At 38.3% G+C, this 18,360-nt stretch overlaps 1 protein-coding gene across 1 annotated transcript in view; it reads right to left on the bottom strand.

Moving 5' to 3' along the window:
- Positions 1 to 2,130: 2,130 nt before the first annotated feature.
- Positions 2,131 to 18,360, bottom strand: part of CDCA2 (cell division cycle associated 2) — a 50,196-nt gene continuing 33,966 nt past the window's right edge. The window contains exons 14-16 of the mRNA XM_017549780.2: positions 18,246 to 18,360; positions 8,202 to 8,373; positions 2,131 to 5,295 (exon numbers count right to left, since the gene is read on the bottom strand). The exon at positions 18,246 to 18,360 is cut by the window's right edge and continues 16 nt beyond it. Of these exons, the coding sequence (XP_017405269.1) occupies positions 4,067 to 5,295; positions 8,202 to 8,373; positions 18,246 to 18,360 (1,516 nt within the window). The 3' untranslated portion in view covers positions 2,131 to 4,066. The remainder of the gene's footprint in view (positions 5,296 to 8,201; positions 8,374 to 18,245) is intronic.

The raw sequence follows: 18,360 nt of genomic DNA, 5'->3' as shown, positions 1-18,360 counted from the left end.
AAAAAAAAGTAAAAACAAGTAAACTGGACTTCATCAAAATGAAAATCTGTTCTTCAAAAGACACTGCTAAGCAAATAAAAAGCCACAAAATGAGAAACAAATATTTTGAGACATAGCCAATGAACGATGTGTATCCAAATGTACAGGTTACTTTAATAATAGTAAGAACAATAACAGCAACAATAAACATGCACAAGAAATTTGGAAAGACATCTCAACAAAGAAGATATAAAGATGGCAAATAAGCATAGAAAAAGGTGGTCAGTGTCATTAGAGAGATAGAAATCAAATCCCAAGAGAAACCATTGCACAAATACTAGAATGGCTAAAATGAAAAAAGACTAACAATACCAGGTGCTGGTGAAGATGTGGAACAAAATCCTGTGTTGCCAGCGGAAATGCAAAATCATGCAGCCACTACAGAAAGTTTGGCAGTTTCTTAAAAAGGTAAACATGTTAATACTATACAATCCACCATACAGCTCAGGAATCCTGCCACTAGGTATTTATGCAAGATAAATGAAACCATGTGTCTATAAAAAAAGGATCCATATGCAAATGGTTATAGCAGCTTTATTCATAATAGCCCCAAATCAGAAATAATCCAAATATCTATCAAGTGGTAAACTGATAAATTCTGGTACATCTAGAAAATGGACTACTACTCAGCAATAAAGTATCATCAACCACTTACAGCATGCAGCATGGGGGAATCTCAAAAGCATCATGCTAAGCTAAAGACACAAAGGGGTATATATTGTATGATCTCATTTGTATGATATTCTAGAGAAGACAGAACTGTAACACTAGAAATTAGATCGGCAGTTGTGAAGACCTAGGGTTGGCAGGTAGATGACTGGCTACAAAGAGGCATGAGGAAACTTCTTCTGGGGCGACAGAAAGGTCCTATTGTTTGATTGTGGCACTGGTTACATGACTGTATAAATTTGCCAAAATTCAAACTGGATGCTTTAAAAAACCAAACTTTACTGTAGGTTAATTATACCTCAATAAATTTGACTTTGAAAAGTAGCTCTCCGAAAGCATAAACCAGGCATAATTAATCATTCTCGTCTCCTTATGCCAGATCTAGGCCTCACCCTCAGCTCTGCAGCTTAAATGAAGTAGGGGCAGTAGTGACAGAAGATGGAAGCAAAATGGCATTAAGGAGTAGGAACAGAAAATGAGAGGCAGAAAGAAGGCAAGAATTCTAAAATGTTTGTAAGGGGAATGTGCCAGTTACGATCGACAGAAGAGAACATAATCGTTTTCTTTTAATTTCAAGAAATTCATCTTACAGATATTTTCAACAAGCCCAATATGGCTTTGTTTTTGCTGTGATATGTACTGCTATAATCACAAAAGCTAGAGACAACTGACCTTCATCCATTAGTAAGGAGATGGCCACCTTCTCCTTATAATATAATACCTTATATTCAAGGTATAAAAGACCGAAGTAGCAGCACTGGGGCTATCCATGAAAAGACTAAAGGATACTAAGGCATTTTAGTGAATTAGAAAAACCAAGTGGCAGAACGGCACACAGAGTGATCCTGTTAGGAAACAACAGAACTATGCATGCATGTTTATACAGAAAGGTCTGAAAGGCACAGGCCAGGTGTTAAGTGCTTGCACAGAGCTGAAGAGAGCAGGGTGATGCCGATGTGGAATTGAAGGAAGATAGCTGTCATATTCCTACTTTTAAATTCTGTACAGTACTGTTTTTCAATAGATACATACTATTTATGGAAGAAAAATAAGTGAAAATAGAGGGCCACCCAGGCCACAGCCATTAGGTTATGCAGAGAAGGAAAAACTTCAGAGGTTGTGCTGCCATCTTCTGGAAGGATCAAGAATCTACAGGAACAGAAACGATTTAAGAACAGCAAGGGTTAGTTACTGCAGTGAAAAAGATATGGCAGGGAAAAAAAAAACAATTTTGAAGCCAAGTTTTTGATTTAACCATTAATGAAAACAAATAGTTAAAAAAGAAAACAACAACAACAACAACAACAAAAAAAACCCCAACATGCAATAACAACCAAATACAGAACAAATCTCGTACAAATGAGACCTGGTAGATAAAAAACTGCATCTAACTTGTTTTGATTTTTCAGATCTGTTCTTTTCAGGAAAAATGCCTATTTGTTATTGGCAGACGTCAACAAAATGTTTACGATGAAACATTCTGAAACTAAGAGTGTGTTTACATTTTTAACTGCTGCTAGAAAAAACGACATTTCACATTTGAAAACCCATGCCCCAATCACAGATCAGAAATGTTTCCCTCAGTCTCATTAGCACTTTTTTGAGAAATAAAACAAAGCATGTGAAATTTAAAAAATTAAAATACAATTGAGATCATATTATAGAAAAATAGGGAGTGAAATTACAATCAATAATTGTCAGTCTTCCTATCGGACAAGGTAGAAATGCAAAACAATTTTATCAGGTTTTGTAAAGTTTTCTTTTAAAATCAGGCAAAATGAAAAAGCTTCGGGGAAGCTAATTCGTTCATTGTTTTGGTGTGGGGGGTGGGAAACGGTGAGCTTGTTTTTAGTGGTAGTGATTTGCCAACCACACCAAACTAGAAATGGGGAAAAAAAGAGGTCTATAAATAATTTACATGTAAAGATAAAAGAATTTTAAAAACAATCCACCCTTGAGCAGAAGAAATTGGGGATCACTTTGAGTGTTAATGTAAAATACATTAGTCTTTAGCAGCAGGAGTTCCAGACCTGCCGGTGCCAAGAAGGTAACAAATAGTCTCTATCTAAGAAGGGGGAAATGGGCGCCCAGCAGGAGCTTTCTTCCCTGCTGTGTTATTTATAGAGACCTCTATTTGTTAACATGTTTCTGCTATCAAGGAGAGGGAAAGTTTAATGATTTAAAGGATTTCAAAGACAATTGCTTAATGATATAATGATTTATGTACATTCATAAATTCCTGATATATAGCAATCTAGTTTTTCAAACTGCTATCACCGAAACACCATAGGAGATATTGTAAAAGCTAGAGAAATCAAGTCAAGTGCTAGATATTACAAGAGAAAAAGAACTGCTGGAAAACTCAGTGTTAAGAAAAGAAATCAGTGACCTACCACCACACTTCAAGGTAGTAAACTAACTTTCTCAGTGAGTTTCTGGTTTTCAAAACTTTATAATAGACAACCATGAATTAAGTCCCAAACTGCCTGTGCCTAATTAGAATAATCTCAGAGCCCTGTCTGTAACTGAGCTGCTGTATTTTCACCAAAAAAAAAATCCTCCCCCCGCCACACACAACAGAGCATGTAGAAATCTTGCTTGAAGGAGTGAGCAGTTTCACATCAGAGTTATTTCTGAATTATATATTCATTTATGATGAATTTATAAGATTGTGGTTATTGAATTTTGTGAAATTTCTTGTTTAGGATTTCATCTATTAAAATAAAAATCTCATTTGAGACAGTTAAAGCAAGCCATCAACGCTTCTCTTAAATTTAACCAAAGGAAAATAAGTTTTGTAATTTCAACTTTTGTTAGTTAAGATTTATAGCCAGGTTTTTTTGTTTTTTGCTATTTAAACACATATCTTACCCACTTTCTTCAAGTCTTCAAGTTTATATTTCCTTCAATTTTCATAAAGTTCCATAATTATATCAATTTGTCTTTTGTGGAAGGGGGAGAACCTCTTTTCCAGATAAAATCAGTTGATTCTAACAGATGCTTCTAACAACAGAGTCTAAACCTTCAGTGGTAAATATGTACTTAAATATATATATATATATACACACTAAAAAAAAAAAAAGTCTAAAAATTTAGAGATGTTTTGTGGGTCTAAAAATAATCCCTTTAGCAAAATAGTAATAATAAAACATTTACTCTCTGGGGGGAAAAGTATATTTAATAGAATATTTTCTTTTTGAATGATGAAAAAGTTTATTTATTTCTACTTAAAAGTAGGTTCAACTCAAATGAGTTTATTTACTAGGAACTTCTGAAACACCGAGGTTGAACAGAGGATGGGAACTAGACAGATCATTTCAGCATAGACGGATACTTTCCCTCTTGCAGGAAATGTCAATTACTGCTTTCTTTCTCCGCTATGCTCAATCCTTTCCAAGGCAGTCAGAGAGCTCTCTCCCCTCCCACTGAGAGAGGATCTTCTCCGGTAGCCTTTGGACTGGGAAGCAGCTTTAGCATTTACGAGTGTAGACACACAAAAGCTCTTCCTCCTCTTACCAGGTTCATCAGAAGAACCAGCAGCAGGGCCCTGGCTCTTTTCTTGATCTGAGACGGGAGGTGCCATTCCCGGTTTTTGTCTGGAGGGCACAGTTTCTTTTCTGGGACACATACTATCAAATCCACTGCTGTCAAATGTACTTATTGTTCTTCTTTTAGCTTTTTGGGAAGTGGTAGGAAGTCGAAGTGAAATCCACACAAGCCCTTCGTCTTCCAACTCTTTCTGTAGCCTCATGCTACGGCGCACTTTGATTTCACTATTTCTCCTCGGAAAGGTTTGCTCAATGGTGTCAGACAAATCTTTACACAGTTCAGAATTTTCTAAACTAATTTCTACAGAGCTGCCCACACTGTAGGAGGGTGTGTGACTTCCATTTTTTTCCAAAGGTAAACTATGACCATCAGAATAACACATGGAGCGTCTTCTATGTTTCCTGTCTCTGCAGCTCATAACGCTGCTACTTTCCATGGGTATTCTTCCCAAATCCTCACTCTGGCTTTTAGATTCTTTTTTATTTTCAATTAAGACATCTCCTAAACAATGACAGTCTATTTGTGAGTTAGGCATTAAATGATTACATTGCAGTTTTCCTTCTGCAGCTACCAAGAGGTCATCTTGTCTTTCACCCTTTATGTTTAGATCTGGTGAAATCTGGAAGATGTGACAAAGGGTTTCTGCATTTTGACCAGCAGCAGCAAATTCTTGACCCTGCTGCAGGATCAGAGCAGGTTTGGGACTCTGTAATGCCACACGTTCTTCAGTTACAGAAGCACAACAAACAGGACCATCAGTTCCAGCTTTGGGTTCATTTCCACTTTCCGACTTATTTTCTGCTTTTAGAATATTTTTATTTTCATCAGTGTTCATCATATTTGTATTTGGATCTTCATCAGAAGCAGTATTACCAAGTGATGAGGAACTTCTTCCATAAGAGGAGGATTCAGAGGCTTCATATTTATCAAAGCCTTGACACATATGCAAATCTGGGTCCTGAGGCAAAAGATCCTTTCTTTTCACCAGATTTTTAGGAGACTTCACTTCTTCCAGTTTGCCATTTGAGTTGAAATAACCTATGGGCAGGTAAATAAGTTTAAATCTAATTAAAAAGTAACAATGGGAACGAACTTTACATTTATTAAATAATCAGGTGCCCTGTTTTGTTTTTGTATTTTCAGCTTTCACAAGACCCACAAAAGTTACAATGTACTCGGCCATCTGTCATCATCCTCTTCTTTTAGTTCTTCCACGATCCACAGGTTAAGAAAATAGGTATTCAATGCATGAATTAATAAAGCATATAACCTCAAACCATGAAAATGAGAATGGCATCTGATGCTGCTCCCTCCATTCTAAAATCTTTCCCCTGCTACAAGGTCCATTAGCACAAGACAGCAACGTTTCCCCATTTCCCTGAAAATGGGCAACATGATGCTTCTGAAACTTTCTATCAATGTATCCTCCGAAACAGAGAAGGGAAAATTTGGAATTCTGGGTTACTTGAGGACTAATGAACTAAACCAGCATGCCTGAAGACACTCAGGTCTCATGCCCTCTGTTAAAAATTACTGTAAAGTACACTGTACTCTCAGACAGAACCATGTTTGTTTCAATATTCTCAAAATCAACCCCTAATTCCTCAGACTTTGACTAATTATCCTCTAGGAAAACACACATGGGTAGCCTTTCATGTGTTTCCGGCACATCAGAGGTGGGAAAACCATCATCCAGGTTCTTTAGATTGGTAAGTAACACAGCCCACATGAATTCAGGCTTTATGAGTTCTAAATCTTAGATCTATTAGATGGAATATTTTTGGTTATCACAGATAGTTTTCAAGTGGACAGTCAGATGAATAAAGTGTTTTAAACAAAATAAAAACTAAAAGATGCACAAAACGTAACGCAAGCCAAAAGTGTGAAAAACAATGTTTCCATTTAAAAATACATCTATAATTAAGGTACTTAAAATCATGTCACTTAAAGCTACAGATTAAACAGGTGAGTGTCCTCTCAATGCCAACCACTGTTAGTTGGGCTCTTTAAACAGCTTTAAAAATTGACATTTATGGCTGGGCGCAGTGGCTCATGCCTGTAATCCCAGCACTGTGGGAGGCTGAGGTGGGCAGATTACCTGAGGCCAGTAGCTGAAACATCATCTCTACTAAAAATACAAAATTAGCCGGGCATGATGGCGTGCGCTTATAGTCTCAGTTACCCAGGAGGCTGAGGCAGGAGAATTGCTGGAACCCAGGAGGCAGAGGTTGCAGTGAGCCAAGACTGCATCACTGCACTCCAGCCTGGACAACAGAGCAAGACTTCATCTCAAAAAAAATAAATTAATATTTATGTATTTTGTATAAAATCCAACATACTAGAGAAGGAAGGTAAAGGAGATATAGGGAGAGAGGAAAGGAAAAAGAGAAAGAAGGAGAGAGAAGATGAAGGAAGGAACTGAATTGCTTTAAACCCATATAGCTGGTGATACCACCGGTTATAGATAAAAAACGCTTCAGGTATTTTTAAAAAGAAATTCTCTAATAGGATGCAAGACGAAAAATTTTACCACAATCACTATTTAAACATCTTTTGAAAACTTCCAATTAGGAAATAGAGATGAAATGAAAATAAAACTTAGTTTCCACTGTCAAGGAGACTGAAGTTTTAGGGAGCAGGGGAACACGGAAAATAGATCATAAAGCCAGGTGATGGAAGTATGTCGCAGAGTATTCCTGGAAAAAGAGACAGTACAGCCAAATCTTGGAAGATAAGCAACATTAGGCCAGATTAAAGAGCTAGAGTGGTGGATCCTCTGTTGCAACGCAGCCTGTGAGAAAGCATGGCAGAAGAAGAGTGTGAGCCACGGCGTGGGCGACAGAGAGGTGGTTATTTATTTAAACTCCTGTGCTATCCCAAGAGTCTATGGTGGCATGTACCTCACTCATCCTCAAGTCTATTATTAATCTTGTATAGTATACTGTAAATAGGAGGCAGGCTATAAATATCTAATGACTGACAAAGGTACCCATTTAAAAAATGATTCTATACAAAATCAACACACCAAGTAGACACACATCATCATTTTCAGGAAAGGCAGGGTGGGTCATGCCTGTAATCTCAGTACTTTGGGAAGCTAAGGTGGGAAGATTGCTTGAGCCCAAGAGTTCGAGACCAGTCTGGGCAACATAGGGATACTCCATATCTACTAAAAATAAAAAATAAAAAATAAAAAAATCCTTATGATTTTCAGCAAGAGTCAGTCCATTTAAAATTTTGGCATTAGAAACCAGAAGCAATTCCAATCCATTTTTTATCTACCCAGTATATCAACTGACTTGCTAATAAAATAACTTTCAAGTTAATCAAGATCAATTTATATGTGTTATTTTTAGAAAATGCTCAGTAGTGCCAACTCTAACAAAACATCATTGTCCTTGACTCATATAAGGTGTATCTGTTACTGAACCATCAGCTCGTTCACTTTTTTTATTTTTGCTTTCTTAAGAGACAGGGTCTTGCTATGTTACCCAGGCTGGCCTCGAAATCCTGGACTCAAGCAATCCTTCCGCCTTAGGCTCCCAAATGGTTGGGATTACAGGTGGGTGTTCCAGCTCTCATTCACTTTCAGTGATGGATTACACCACCCAATGGAATTTATTTTCACAAAATGCTTTAAAAAGCCAAAGGAAACGGGATGCATAGAGATTATTACTAGTATTATATGCAAAACCTTGTGTCTCAGTTTTTCTGGGGAAAGGATCCAGAGTTTCCATTAGAGTCTGAAAAGCATCTCAGCCACCCACAGGTTACAAGTCACTTTCCTCCACTTGAAATTCTCATGCGAATGCGAGGAAATGCTGCTTTTTAAATTTATGTACTCTTTACACAGTGAATGGGAAAAACACTGAAAAAAGTGAAACAGCAATGAAGAGGGCAAAGAGAAAAGATAAAATACAACTCCCAGGAAAAGGATAGGATACCTGAACCTAGTCTTCGGACGCTTGGAACCGAAGGTGTCATCGCAGAGACTTCAGGTAGCTCAGGAATAGGACTGAGGAGGGGCTTCTTAGAAGCAAAGTCTCTTTCCCCATATATAGACTTCTGAACACTTTTCTTTCCCTTTCCTTTCTTCTTTCTGCAACTTTTTAAAACCTGAGAAAATGCATTAAAACATTGCAATTGAGAAAGACGTAGTACCATGTAAAATTTTGACCCTTTAACTTTTTTGAGACAAGGTCTCACTCTGTCACCCAGGCTGGAGTGAAGTGGTGCGATCTCGGCTCACTGCAACTTCTGACACCGGTGCAAGCCATATTCCCACCTCAGCCTCTAGGGTAGCTGGGACCACAGGTGCACACCACCATGTCTGTTTTTTATTTTTTATTTTTGGTAGAGATGGGGGTCTGTCTCATCATGTTGCCCAGTCTTGTCTTGAATTCCTGAGCTCAAGCAATCCTCCTGCCTTGGCCTCCCAAAGTTCTGGGATTGCACGTGTGAAACACCATGCCCAGCCTGACCTTTCAACTTCTATAATATTTCTCATTATTGTTTATACGGTACTTTATTTAATAGATAATTTTTATATTTCATTTAAAATTGTAAGCATCTGAATTGAGGGTAGGGAGTCAGGTAACTTCCACAAAGTCCAATAAACGACAAAGCAGAACTCAGTTTATACATCGTATGGTAGCTTTCTACATTTCCACAAAGTACTTGTCAAAACAAGAGCTGGATAAATTTAAAAATATATGAGATGCTTTAGAACTAACTGCACGGATGTAATATCGTGAGATATCTGTAAGAAGCACATAGTTGATGACACAGGATGAACGCAGTGTGAGTTATACGCTGCAAGCTATGGAGACTGCTTTATGTTCCTAGGTCTGGATGAAGAAACAGTAGGTGTGTATGTAAAATACGAAGAAAACACAAAGCTAAGCTGAATTTGCAGATTCAAACAACAGATGAATTAATCAAGATTCAGTCAAAACAAAGTGGATTTAACAAGCACAAACAGAAGATGGAAGACAAAGGTCTGAAATTAATTGATGGAAAATGTAGGTTTCCATAAAAATTGAAAGTCGCTTAACAATATCCAGAATGCAGTATTACATTCAATTCTGAGTACCATATCAGCAACTAAGAAATAATGTTTTTTTAAAAAAAATTCGTATGGAAAAGACTTCAGGGAAACTCAAAATGCTGTAGTGAAATGCTAGAAAGAAAAACTGTTATGAGTAAAAGGAATGACATATATTCAATGTGATAATGTTGGAGAGAACCAGACTTTAGGGCTAGCATACAACATATTAACAATTAATACATCCAGAAAATACATCCGGAATTCATTCACAAATTTATTGAGACTGCCATTTGCCAGCTAATGACTTGCCAGGTGTCGGATCTACAAGCAAAGAGAATGTGTTCTTCAAGGAGCTGCTGGTCTAAAGGAAAAGAGTTACATATGTATGCACCATGCCAGACTGTGTGAACTGAGAAGATGGTACCAGGCCTGCAGGAGGTGTTCAAGATTGGTGCCACAGGAAATGTAACGTCTAAGGCAAATCTCAAACAAGCAAGGGCTGTTTTGGCCTATAATGGGCTTTTCAAAGAGAAGGGAATGCCACGTGCATGAACTCAAACTGAGACGGCACAGCACAGGTGCAGGGCTTGCGTGCAGCAACACGCGGCCAGTGGATCCATGGGGGAGCGGCAGGAACAGAGCCCTGGTCACGATGACTTGAGTAAAAGCAATGAGGGCACACCATATGGCGACTTCAGGACCGTCAACGTTTGACCTTAAATTTAAGAAAGGTCATTTGGATGACAGCACAGAATACTTAGGTGAAATTAATGGTGAGATTCAAGAGTACAGAAATGGCATGAAACTATGTGCTCCCTGAGATATCTATAGATGTCCTCTGAAAACAAAACATTCCACAGAAAAATAATTTTAGAATTGTACAAGATGAATGTTCTTTCTGGTGATTTACAGTATACATTTAACATGAAATTCTCTGAGAATTCCACAGTATAAATAATCTCTAGACACATTAGGAAAATGCTGGGTTAAATCTTTTTCCATTAAATATTTTTTTCATGAAACATCTGTTGACATTCCAGGGAACAGTTGGGGAAATGCTGGCTTGGTCAATGAACCTGAAAGCCAAGAGAAAATAAAAATCTGAACTTGGGGCTCGCAGATAAGTTGAAAAATAAAAAATTGGCCACTGGTGGCAGACACTTTGTTAAAGTCCTGACTCTGTTACTTAAGTGCTTTATAACCTTGGGCAAGTTACCTCAACTTTCTGCACCTCATTCTCCCCTGCAAAACAGGAATCACAACAGCACACTCCACATAAAGCTGTGGTGAGTGTTAAATGAGTTGACATGTAATATAGTTGGTTAATTAGGGCCTGATCCAATGGTAAAAGCTATCTTGTTCTTTTAAATTCTTTTCCATTGCTTTGAGAGTTAATATGAGGAAAAATATTAAAAAGGTTTTTTATATTTTTAGCTAGGCATGGTGGCACACACAGCTCTGCAAGAGGCTGAGGTGGGAGGACTGCTTGAACACAGGAGGGTGAGCTGCAGTGAGTTAAGATTACGCCACTGCACTCTAGCCTGGGCAACAGAGTGACCCTTTTTAAAAAACAGAAAATAAAAATTTTTAATTGACAAAAACTGACTATATGTATGGCATGTAACATGAGATTTGATATATGTATACACTGTGGAATGGTTAAATCAAGCTAATTAACATATCGATTAACTCACATACTTTTAATTTCTAAGATTAAACTATGCCTTAGTATTATTATAGGGCATAGGGCCAGTGTGGTCAGTTAATATATTATAGGCACTGCCACCAGATTATAACCTCCAGAATAGCTTCTGATTTATGGATTTAAAAAAAAAGACTTCATCACGTGATTTTGGAAATCATGTTGCTGAATGTACAACAGTGCCTAACACACAGCGGCTACTCCACAAACAAGAAGGAATGAATGGTCAAAGAAGTACAGTTAAGCTTAATAAAATTTGCTCAACGTAATTGAAAGACTCAACTTGTTTTTTCATGGTTATGAGCCAACAGAAGTGTATTACCACCCCTCATCCTGCAGAATCAACAATTAAAGCACCTCAGGTCTGTCTGTCCTGAAAATGTATCTGGCAGTACTGCTCTCAGTCTTGAGAAGATTTTATCAAAGGCCAGAAACTTATCAAAACCTGAATTTACCACAGTATAAAAGCCTTGCTGATTGTGTAATACACAGAAGCAGCTATATACGATTGGAAACCTCCCCCTCCACGAGAAGCCATTTGATCGAGAAATGGTTAGGATGGGTTATGGCTTACAAAAGACAAAGGACAACTGCAGGGACTGTCCCTAAAGCAATTCCATTTACTCCAAAATCACTGATGCCTCTCCTCACACAGTGAAGGAGGTCAGGGAGCAGAAGTAAATGTTCATCTTTTGTCTTATTTGCATAATTAAGACTTCTTTAAATTCTTTTCAGAGAATAGCTTTAAATTATTTAAAAATAACTCAGGCCGAAGCGGTGACTCATGCCTTTAATCCCAACAGGCAGAGATGGGTGGATTGCTTGAGCTCAGAAATTTGAGACCAGCCTGGGCAACATGATGAAACCCCTTCTCTACCAAAAATATAAAAATTAGCTGGGTGTGATGGTACGCCCTGTACTCCCAGCTACTTGGGAAGCTTGAGGCAGGAGAATCACTTGAGCCTGGGAGGTAGAGGCTGCGGTAAGCTGAGATGGAGCCACTGCACTCCAAGCTGGGTGATAGATAGAAGATCTCAGAAAAAAAATAATTCATGGACATGGCAACAAATCACACCATACAGGAAAGCTTCCCGTGATCAAGCACATGCTTCCCTGCCCCTGGTGCTCACTTATCGACTGGGTCCACTTTTAGCTCTTGCAGTTAGCTCCCTCTCTCTAAGGGGCTCACACTGCTAATTTTTAACTTTTTATAATGAAAAATTTCAAACACCCAGAAAGTACAGAGAATAGTTTATTGAATTCCATGTACCTTTCTGCTAACGTCAACAACTACCAGCATATAGAAGTAATTCACTTAAACTCCCCTAGCTCCAGACTATCTTAAAGCAAATCCCAGATGTTACACATCATTTCATCTGAAAATCCTACAATGTCTTGAAGAGTTAAAGGTTCTTTTTCTTTAAAGACAATTACAAATATGGTTCAACAACAAAAAGAACTACTGACATACGTTAACAACCTGGACAAACCTCCAGAGAATTATGCTGAGCGAAAAAGCCAGTCCCAGAATTACACAGTGCATGACTCCATTTAGGTAACCTTTTCGAAATGACAAAACTGTAGGAATGGAGAAACATTAGTGGTTGCCAGGGGATGAGGCGGGGTTATGAGTAGGAAGTGGATGCAGCTGCAAAAGGCCATGTGAGAGCTCTCTGGATCTCGACTGTATCAATATCTTGGCTGTGACACTGAACCATGGTTTTGCAAGATGTCACAACTGGGGGAAACTAGGTAAAGGGTACTTGGGATCTCTCTGCATTAGTTGTTAGAACAGTGTGTGTATCTAAAGTTATGGCAAAATTAAAAAGGTACACCAGGCGAGGCTCATGCCTGTAATCCCAGCACTTTGGGAGGTGGCGGCAGCAGTGGCGGCAGATCGCATGAGGTCAGGAGTTTGAGACCAGCCAGGCCAACATGGTAAAAGCCCATCTCTCCTAAAAATACAAAAATTAGCTGGGCACGGTGGTGCATGCCTGGAGTACCAGTTACTAGGGAGGCTGAGACAGAAGAATCACTTGAACACAGGAGGCAGAGGCTGCAATGAGCCAAGATCTGTCCCCCTCAAAAAACAAAACAAAATGTAATTCAACAAAACACAATAACCATGATGACAATTTTCCCTAGTATCTCCTCAAAGTTCAAATTTCTCCCTTGGCCCGTAATTTTTTTTTTTTAAACAGCTGGTCTAATCAGGACCCCAATAAGATCTCCACACATCCCATTTGATGAATATGTCTTTTACTCTTATTCTATGGCTCCTTCTTTTACTTCCCTTGACATTTATTTGGTGAATCTATGCTGTGACAATGACGGGATTTCTTTAAGGCCAAATAGCATTTCCTTGTGTGTGTACACACATATTTCTTTACCCATTCATCTGTTGATGGATACTTAGCTTGAGTCCATAACTTGGTTACTGTTCTTCGATATACTGATTTCATCTTCTTCGGATACATACCCAGAAGTGGGATTGCTGGATCATATGGTAGTTCTATTTTTAATTTTTTGAGGAACCCCCATACTGTTTTCCATAATGGCTTGTGAAGATGGATTATTTGGAGTTGTCATGTCATAACCAACTACAGTCCAGAGACCAGGGGAAAAAACACTTCGGATTGTAAGACTAGATTTAACTACCACCATCACTCACCAGTCAGAGCTTACCGGCTCCCCAAAACTCTGCTTAGGGCCAGTGTGTTTTCTTTCTAAATAACATGTAACATTTTTCTTTCTACTAAACATCCCAACTTTTTTTGTTCTTCAGACATATCAAACACCACCTCAGTCTGTGTGTATGCCTCAAACGGCAGTTATGTTTTCCCAAATAAAACATTTTGTTTAGAGATTTAGCTCTGTATTTTTAGTTGACTCTGCCAATCAAAACAGGCTGCAGGAATTTACATTCCTACCCACAGTGTAGAAATGGTTCCCTTTTCTCCATATCCTCTCCAACACTTGCAATCTTTCATCTGTTTGGTAATTGCCAGTGATATCTAATTGTGGTTTTAATTTGCATTTCCCTGATGATTAGTGATGTAAGCCATTTGCATGTCTTTTGAGAAACGCCTATTCTGGACCTTTGTCCATTTTTAAATTGTGTTTTCTTGCTTTGAGCTGCTTGAGTTTCTTATATATTTTGGCTATTAACCCCTTATCATCAGATGTATGGTTTGTAGTTACAGTATCTTCTCCCATTCTATATGGTGTTTCTTTCCTCTGTTGATTGCTACTATGATGTCACATCAGCCTTTTATCTAATGTTTTAGCAGCTTTGTTGAGCATTTTTTATTTATTAGCTGAAATTCTTCTATAAACAACTTTTCCCTCATCAACTATTTGTTTACCCGAAATAGAGCTCAAATCTTATTTTCCCGTTATCAAAAAAAATGAGTAGCCTTGCAATCTTCTACAGTGGCCATTCCTTAAAAAAAAAAAGTGATAACAAACGTATGTGTTATTTCATGATTGTACTTTAACGCCTTGCAATGCGGATGGTCTTATCTGGTCAGTGGAAGCCCCCTGAAGATGGTTTTGTGTCCGTTAACATAACACTATCAGTTTTCTTAACATCGTTCTTGGTACTCTGGTACAGACTCAGCCAGGCTAGCTTTCTAGATTTGTTGTAAATCTGAAAGCAGCCATTTCACCAAGGGACCCTAACCCCTTTTAACTGGTATGTCTAACGACAGTCTGGGAACCAGGGATGCCCATGAATCTTAAGCTTTATCAGCGGACAGAACGGGACAATTCTTTTAAATGGAAAATAACATGAGTTTTTACCCTTATTTTTAATTCAAATTTAGTCTAATGAAGTTTTAAATTTCTTCGATTTAAAAATTTATCTTTTGTCTCTTAGTTAACATCTTGATTCTTAATAAGGGGAAAAATGCTTATTTGATTTATTCTAAATTGAGTGCTTCTATTAAGTGTTTCATACTGTTTATAATTTCTTCATACTTATTTTTGTCCTTAAGATTTATCCCCTTTATATTCAAATTTCTAGGTTTGAAAAAAATTTTAATGAAGTTAAGCCACCAACTTCACATAGCAAGATTAATTTGTCAAATTTTGCATTCACTTTTTAGAGACCATTCTCTTTCTCCTCGTTTTGGTTTATTTCATAGTGAGGTAAAACATTTACATGGTGGTCCCACAGTCAAAACTAAAACACAGTACACACTTAACCAAGTCTAGCTTGCGTTCACATTCTCTCCTGTCTCCTCCCTTCTCCCTATAGCCGGTTTTTTATTTCTCTTTGGCTTACTCTTCCACTTAAAACAAAAATTAAAACACCCTATATATGTGTGTACGTATATACATAAACCATTATTATTTTTTAACGTTCTCTACTTTCTTAGACAAAGGGTAATGTATTAGTTTGTAAGGCTGCTGCAAGAAATGTCATAGACTAGATAGTTGAAACAACAGAAATTAATTTGCTCTGCTCTGGGGCTGACAGTGTAAGATCAGGATGTTGGCAGGCCTGGTGACTCTTGAGCCCTCTCTCCTTGGCCTTCAGATGGCCATGTTCTCACTGAGTCCTCACATGGTCATTTCTCTACGCACATGCTTCCCTGGTGTCCCTTTGTGGGCCCGAATTTCCTCCTCTTATAACAACACCAGTTAGATGGATTAGGTCCCACCCTATGGATCTCATCTTAACTACAAAGTCTCCTTGATTCTCTTGTTTCCACTCTTTCTTTTGCTCTACCTTCTGGGAGACATTCCTTAACTTTAATTCTTCTGTCCAACTACTAAATTTTATGTTTTTGCAATTCCTTTTTCATAACATCTTACTTTTATTCGGGTCATCTTTTCTTAAATTGGAATATATAGAGTATTTATTTATATAAAATTTCCTTCTATTCTTTGAATAATCTATTTCTCTGACGTCAGCCTTTAACCTTAACATCTCTTTCATGGTATTTGTTCTATTCAACTGTCTGTTTCCTATTTAAGATTGGTAAGCTAGTATAGGTCTCCTCTGCTTTCCAGCTCAGTCTCTTTCCTGCATGAAAATCCTACCCAGGAATTCTGTGGTGCAGGGCGGGGCACAATGGGGAGTGTCAACTGTCAGGGTTTGCATTAAGGCAGGAACTGGTTGTCAAGATTGTGGGACTTTCCAAATGCCAGAATGAGGGCTTTAACCAGATGACAACATCTGTTCTGAGCATCAGGGTGGGAGGGGGATGGCATGCCAACTGGTGCAAACTGTCCCACATACAGGACTTCAATTCATACCTCAGTTTTTCAGTACCACCTCTCACTGTCACCATCCATCGTACCTGCCAATTCTGGGCCAGGGTCTCTTGGGATTCCCACAAACAGGCCGGCTCCCAGCTCCTCTGTAGCTCCCTCCTAGCACATTCTGAGCTGTAAATCTTTCCACCTTTTTTATCTGTCAACATATTCCCATCTGCTAGGTCTTCTACAAATTCCTTGAAGGCTGTCATCTGTTGCTTAATACCCCTCCCCATTCCTTTCCTCCTCTCATTGCTATTCTAAGTCTAATCCTTTTATTACATAAATTGTATTAATTCAGCAAGGTCCAGGGTGGGGATTGCAGTGAGTTAATGCTCAATCCTTTTTGTACTTTCCGGCCGTAATTTTACATGAATAAATAGGTGCATATTAACAGTGCTTTAAAACTGTGTATACACACACACACACACACACACACACACACACACACACGAAGAAAACTGATTTCTAATGTGGTAAGCTGTATGCGTATTTTTGAATTAATAGTATTTTTTTTTTCAGCAAGATAATCTTTCATCATTTTATCAGGAGTGTGTGACCTAAAAAGGAAAAGCAGAAAAACACCCACTTTCTTCTGCATTTTATGACTTAAGGATATCCGTGCCATTCAGCCAAGAAAAGCAGTCATTTTTATTTCATGGAGGAGGAATGAAGTTTATAGAATGTTTTGGGATGCGTGTGGACGGTAAGTCTGCTTTTAGAAATGTTCATTTTGACACAGCATGGTTAAAGACAGATGCCTAGTAGGTAGTTGAACACAGATTTAAAGATCAGGATGTTTTGGTCTTCATATATGCTCACTAACCATGCTGTATATTAAATTACTCAGAAAATAAATAATTTACAAGGCAAACAGGAGGATTCTGGAAAATACAAATATTTAACAATGAGGGACAGAAAACAAATCTTAGACAGACTGTACAGGAGTGTTCCACCATGTCAAATGCTACGATGTCCAATAAGAACAGGACTGAAAAGCATGCACTGGCTTTAGAGTTAAAAATAAAGTGAAGTGGCAAAGTGGTGAAGAGGAAGGCCAGATGGCAGTGAATGTGTAGGAGTACTACCCCCAACTCCTGTGTGAGAGTCTCTGTCAGATGGGGGAGAGGATAACTCAGTCTGACTGGAAATTTTGCTGGATGGATGAGGTGGAAGGAAAAGGACCTGGAATTGAGATTCCTGATAAGAGCTGGAAACATTTCACTCAGTTCAGGATGAAGAGGCAAAGGTGAACTTAAGGTGTATCTGAAAGCTTTGTAGTGCAGAAGGAATGCCTTCTGGGAATGAGTAGGCTGGATGGACAGGATGATGGGGTCAGAGAATGAGCATTGCTGTAAGTGCAAAGGTGTTAGGCAGTAAGAAGTTGCAGGAATGGCAGCAAGAGTGAGTAGGTGGCTTCAGAGCAGTGGAGTCCAGATCACTGAGCTGGAGAAGGAAAAGGAACTGGGTTAAGGTGTTAAATTGGCTAACCACATGGACGGTAAGGATATTTGAGGTGACGAGAAGTGTTAAGAAAGACAGAGCTAGTTTCTTCATTTCTTCTTAAATATAGGGAAAAATTGGATTCTGCAACTGGAAGAAGAGAATCTAACAAGTAGCAAGTGGCGCACTCATCCCTGTCTAAAACACTCAGGATTCCCAATAGGGTGAGATGTTAGATTCAAAGAGAAGAATCAGTTTCAGCTTTGAGTGCCTATTAATTTACTGTGCAGGACGTACACAACACGAGATGATAAAGAAGATGCAAAAGTATCCCTTAGGTAATTCAGAGTTAAGTATATAGCTCCCCCACCCTGCCCCGACCTCCCTCCACACACCACATACTACTCCATAAGACTGCATTAATAATCTTGGTCCAACGACAACTGGAAAAAAAGTTTTTCTATATTTTCCTAATCATACAATAAGGAAATGCACCACTTCTACTCTGTATTCTATCTTTAAATGCATGCTTACCTGATTCTTCTTAGGAAGTGCTCTCTTTGTACACTTTGTTTCTTGAGACTTCCTCCTATTAATTTTCTTTTCTTTACAAGGCTGAACTTCTGTATTCATTAAGTTGCAAACGCTC

Source organism: Cebus imitator, unplaced genomic scaffold (genome assembly GCF_001604975.1).
Source record: "Cebus imitator isolate Cc_AM_T3 unplaced genomic scaffold, Cebus_imitator-1.0 Scaffold221, whole genome shotgun sequence".
NCBI lineage: Eukaryota > Metazoa > Chordata > Mammalia > Primates > Cebidae > Cebus > Cebus imitator.
This window is presented reverse-complemented; position numbering and strand designations above follow the sequence as displayed.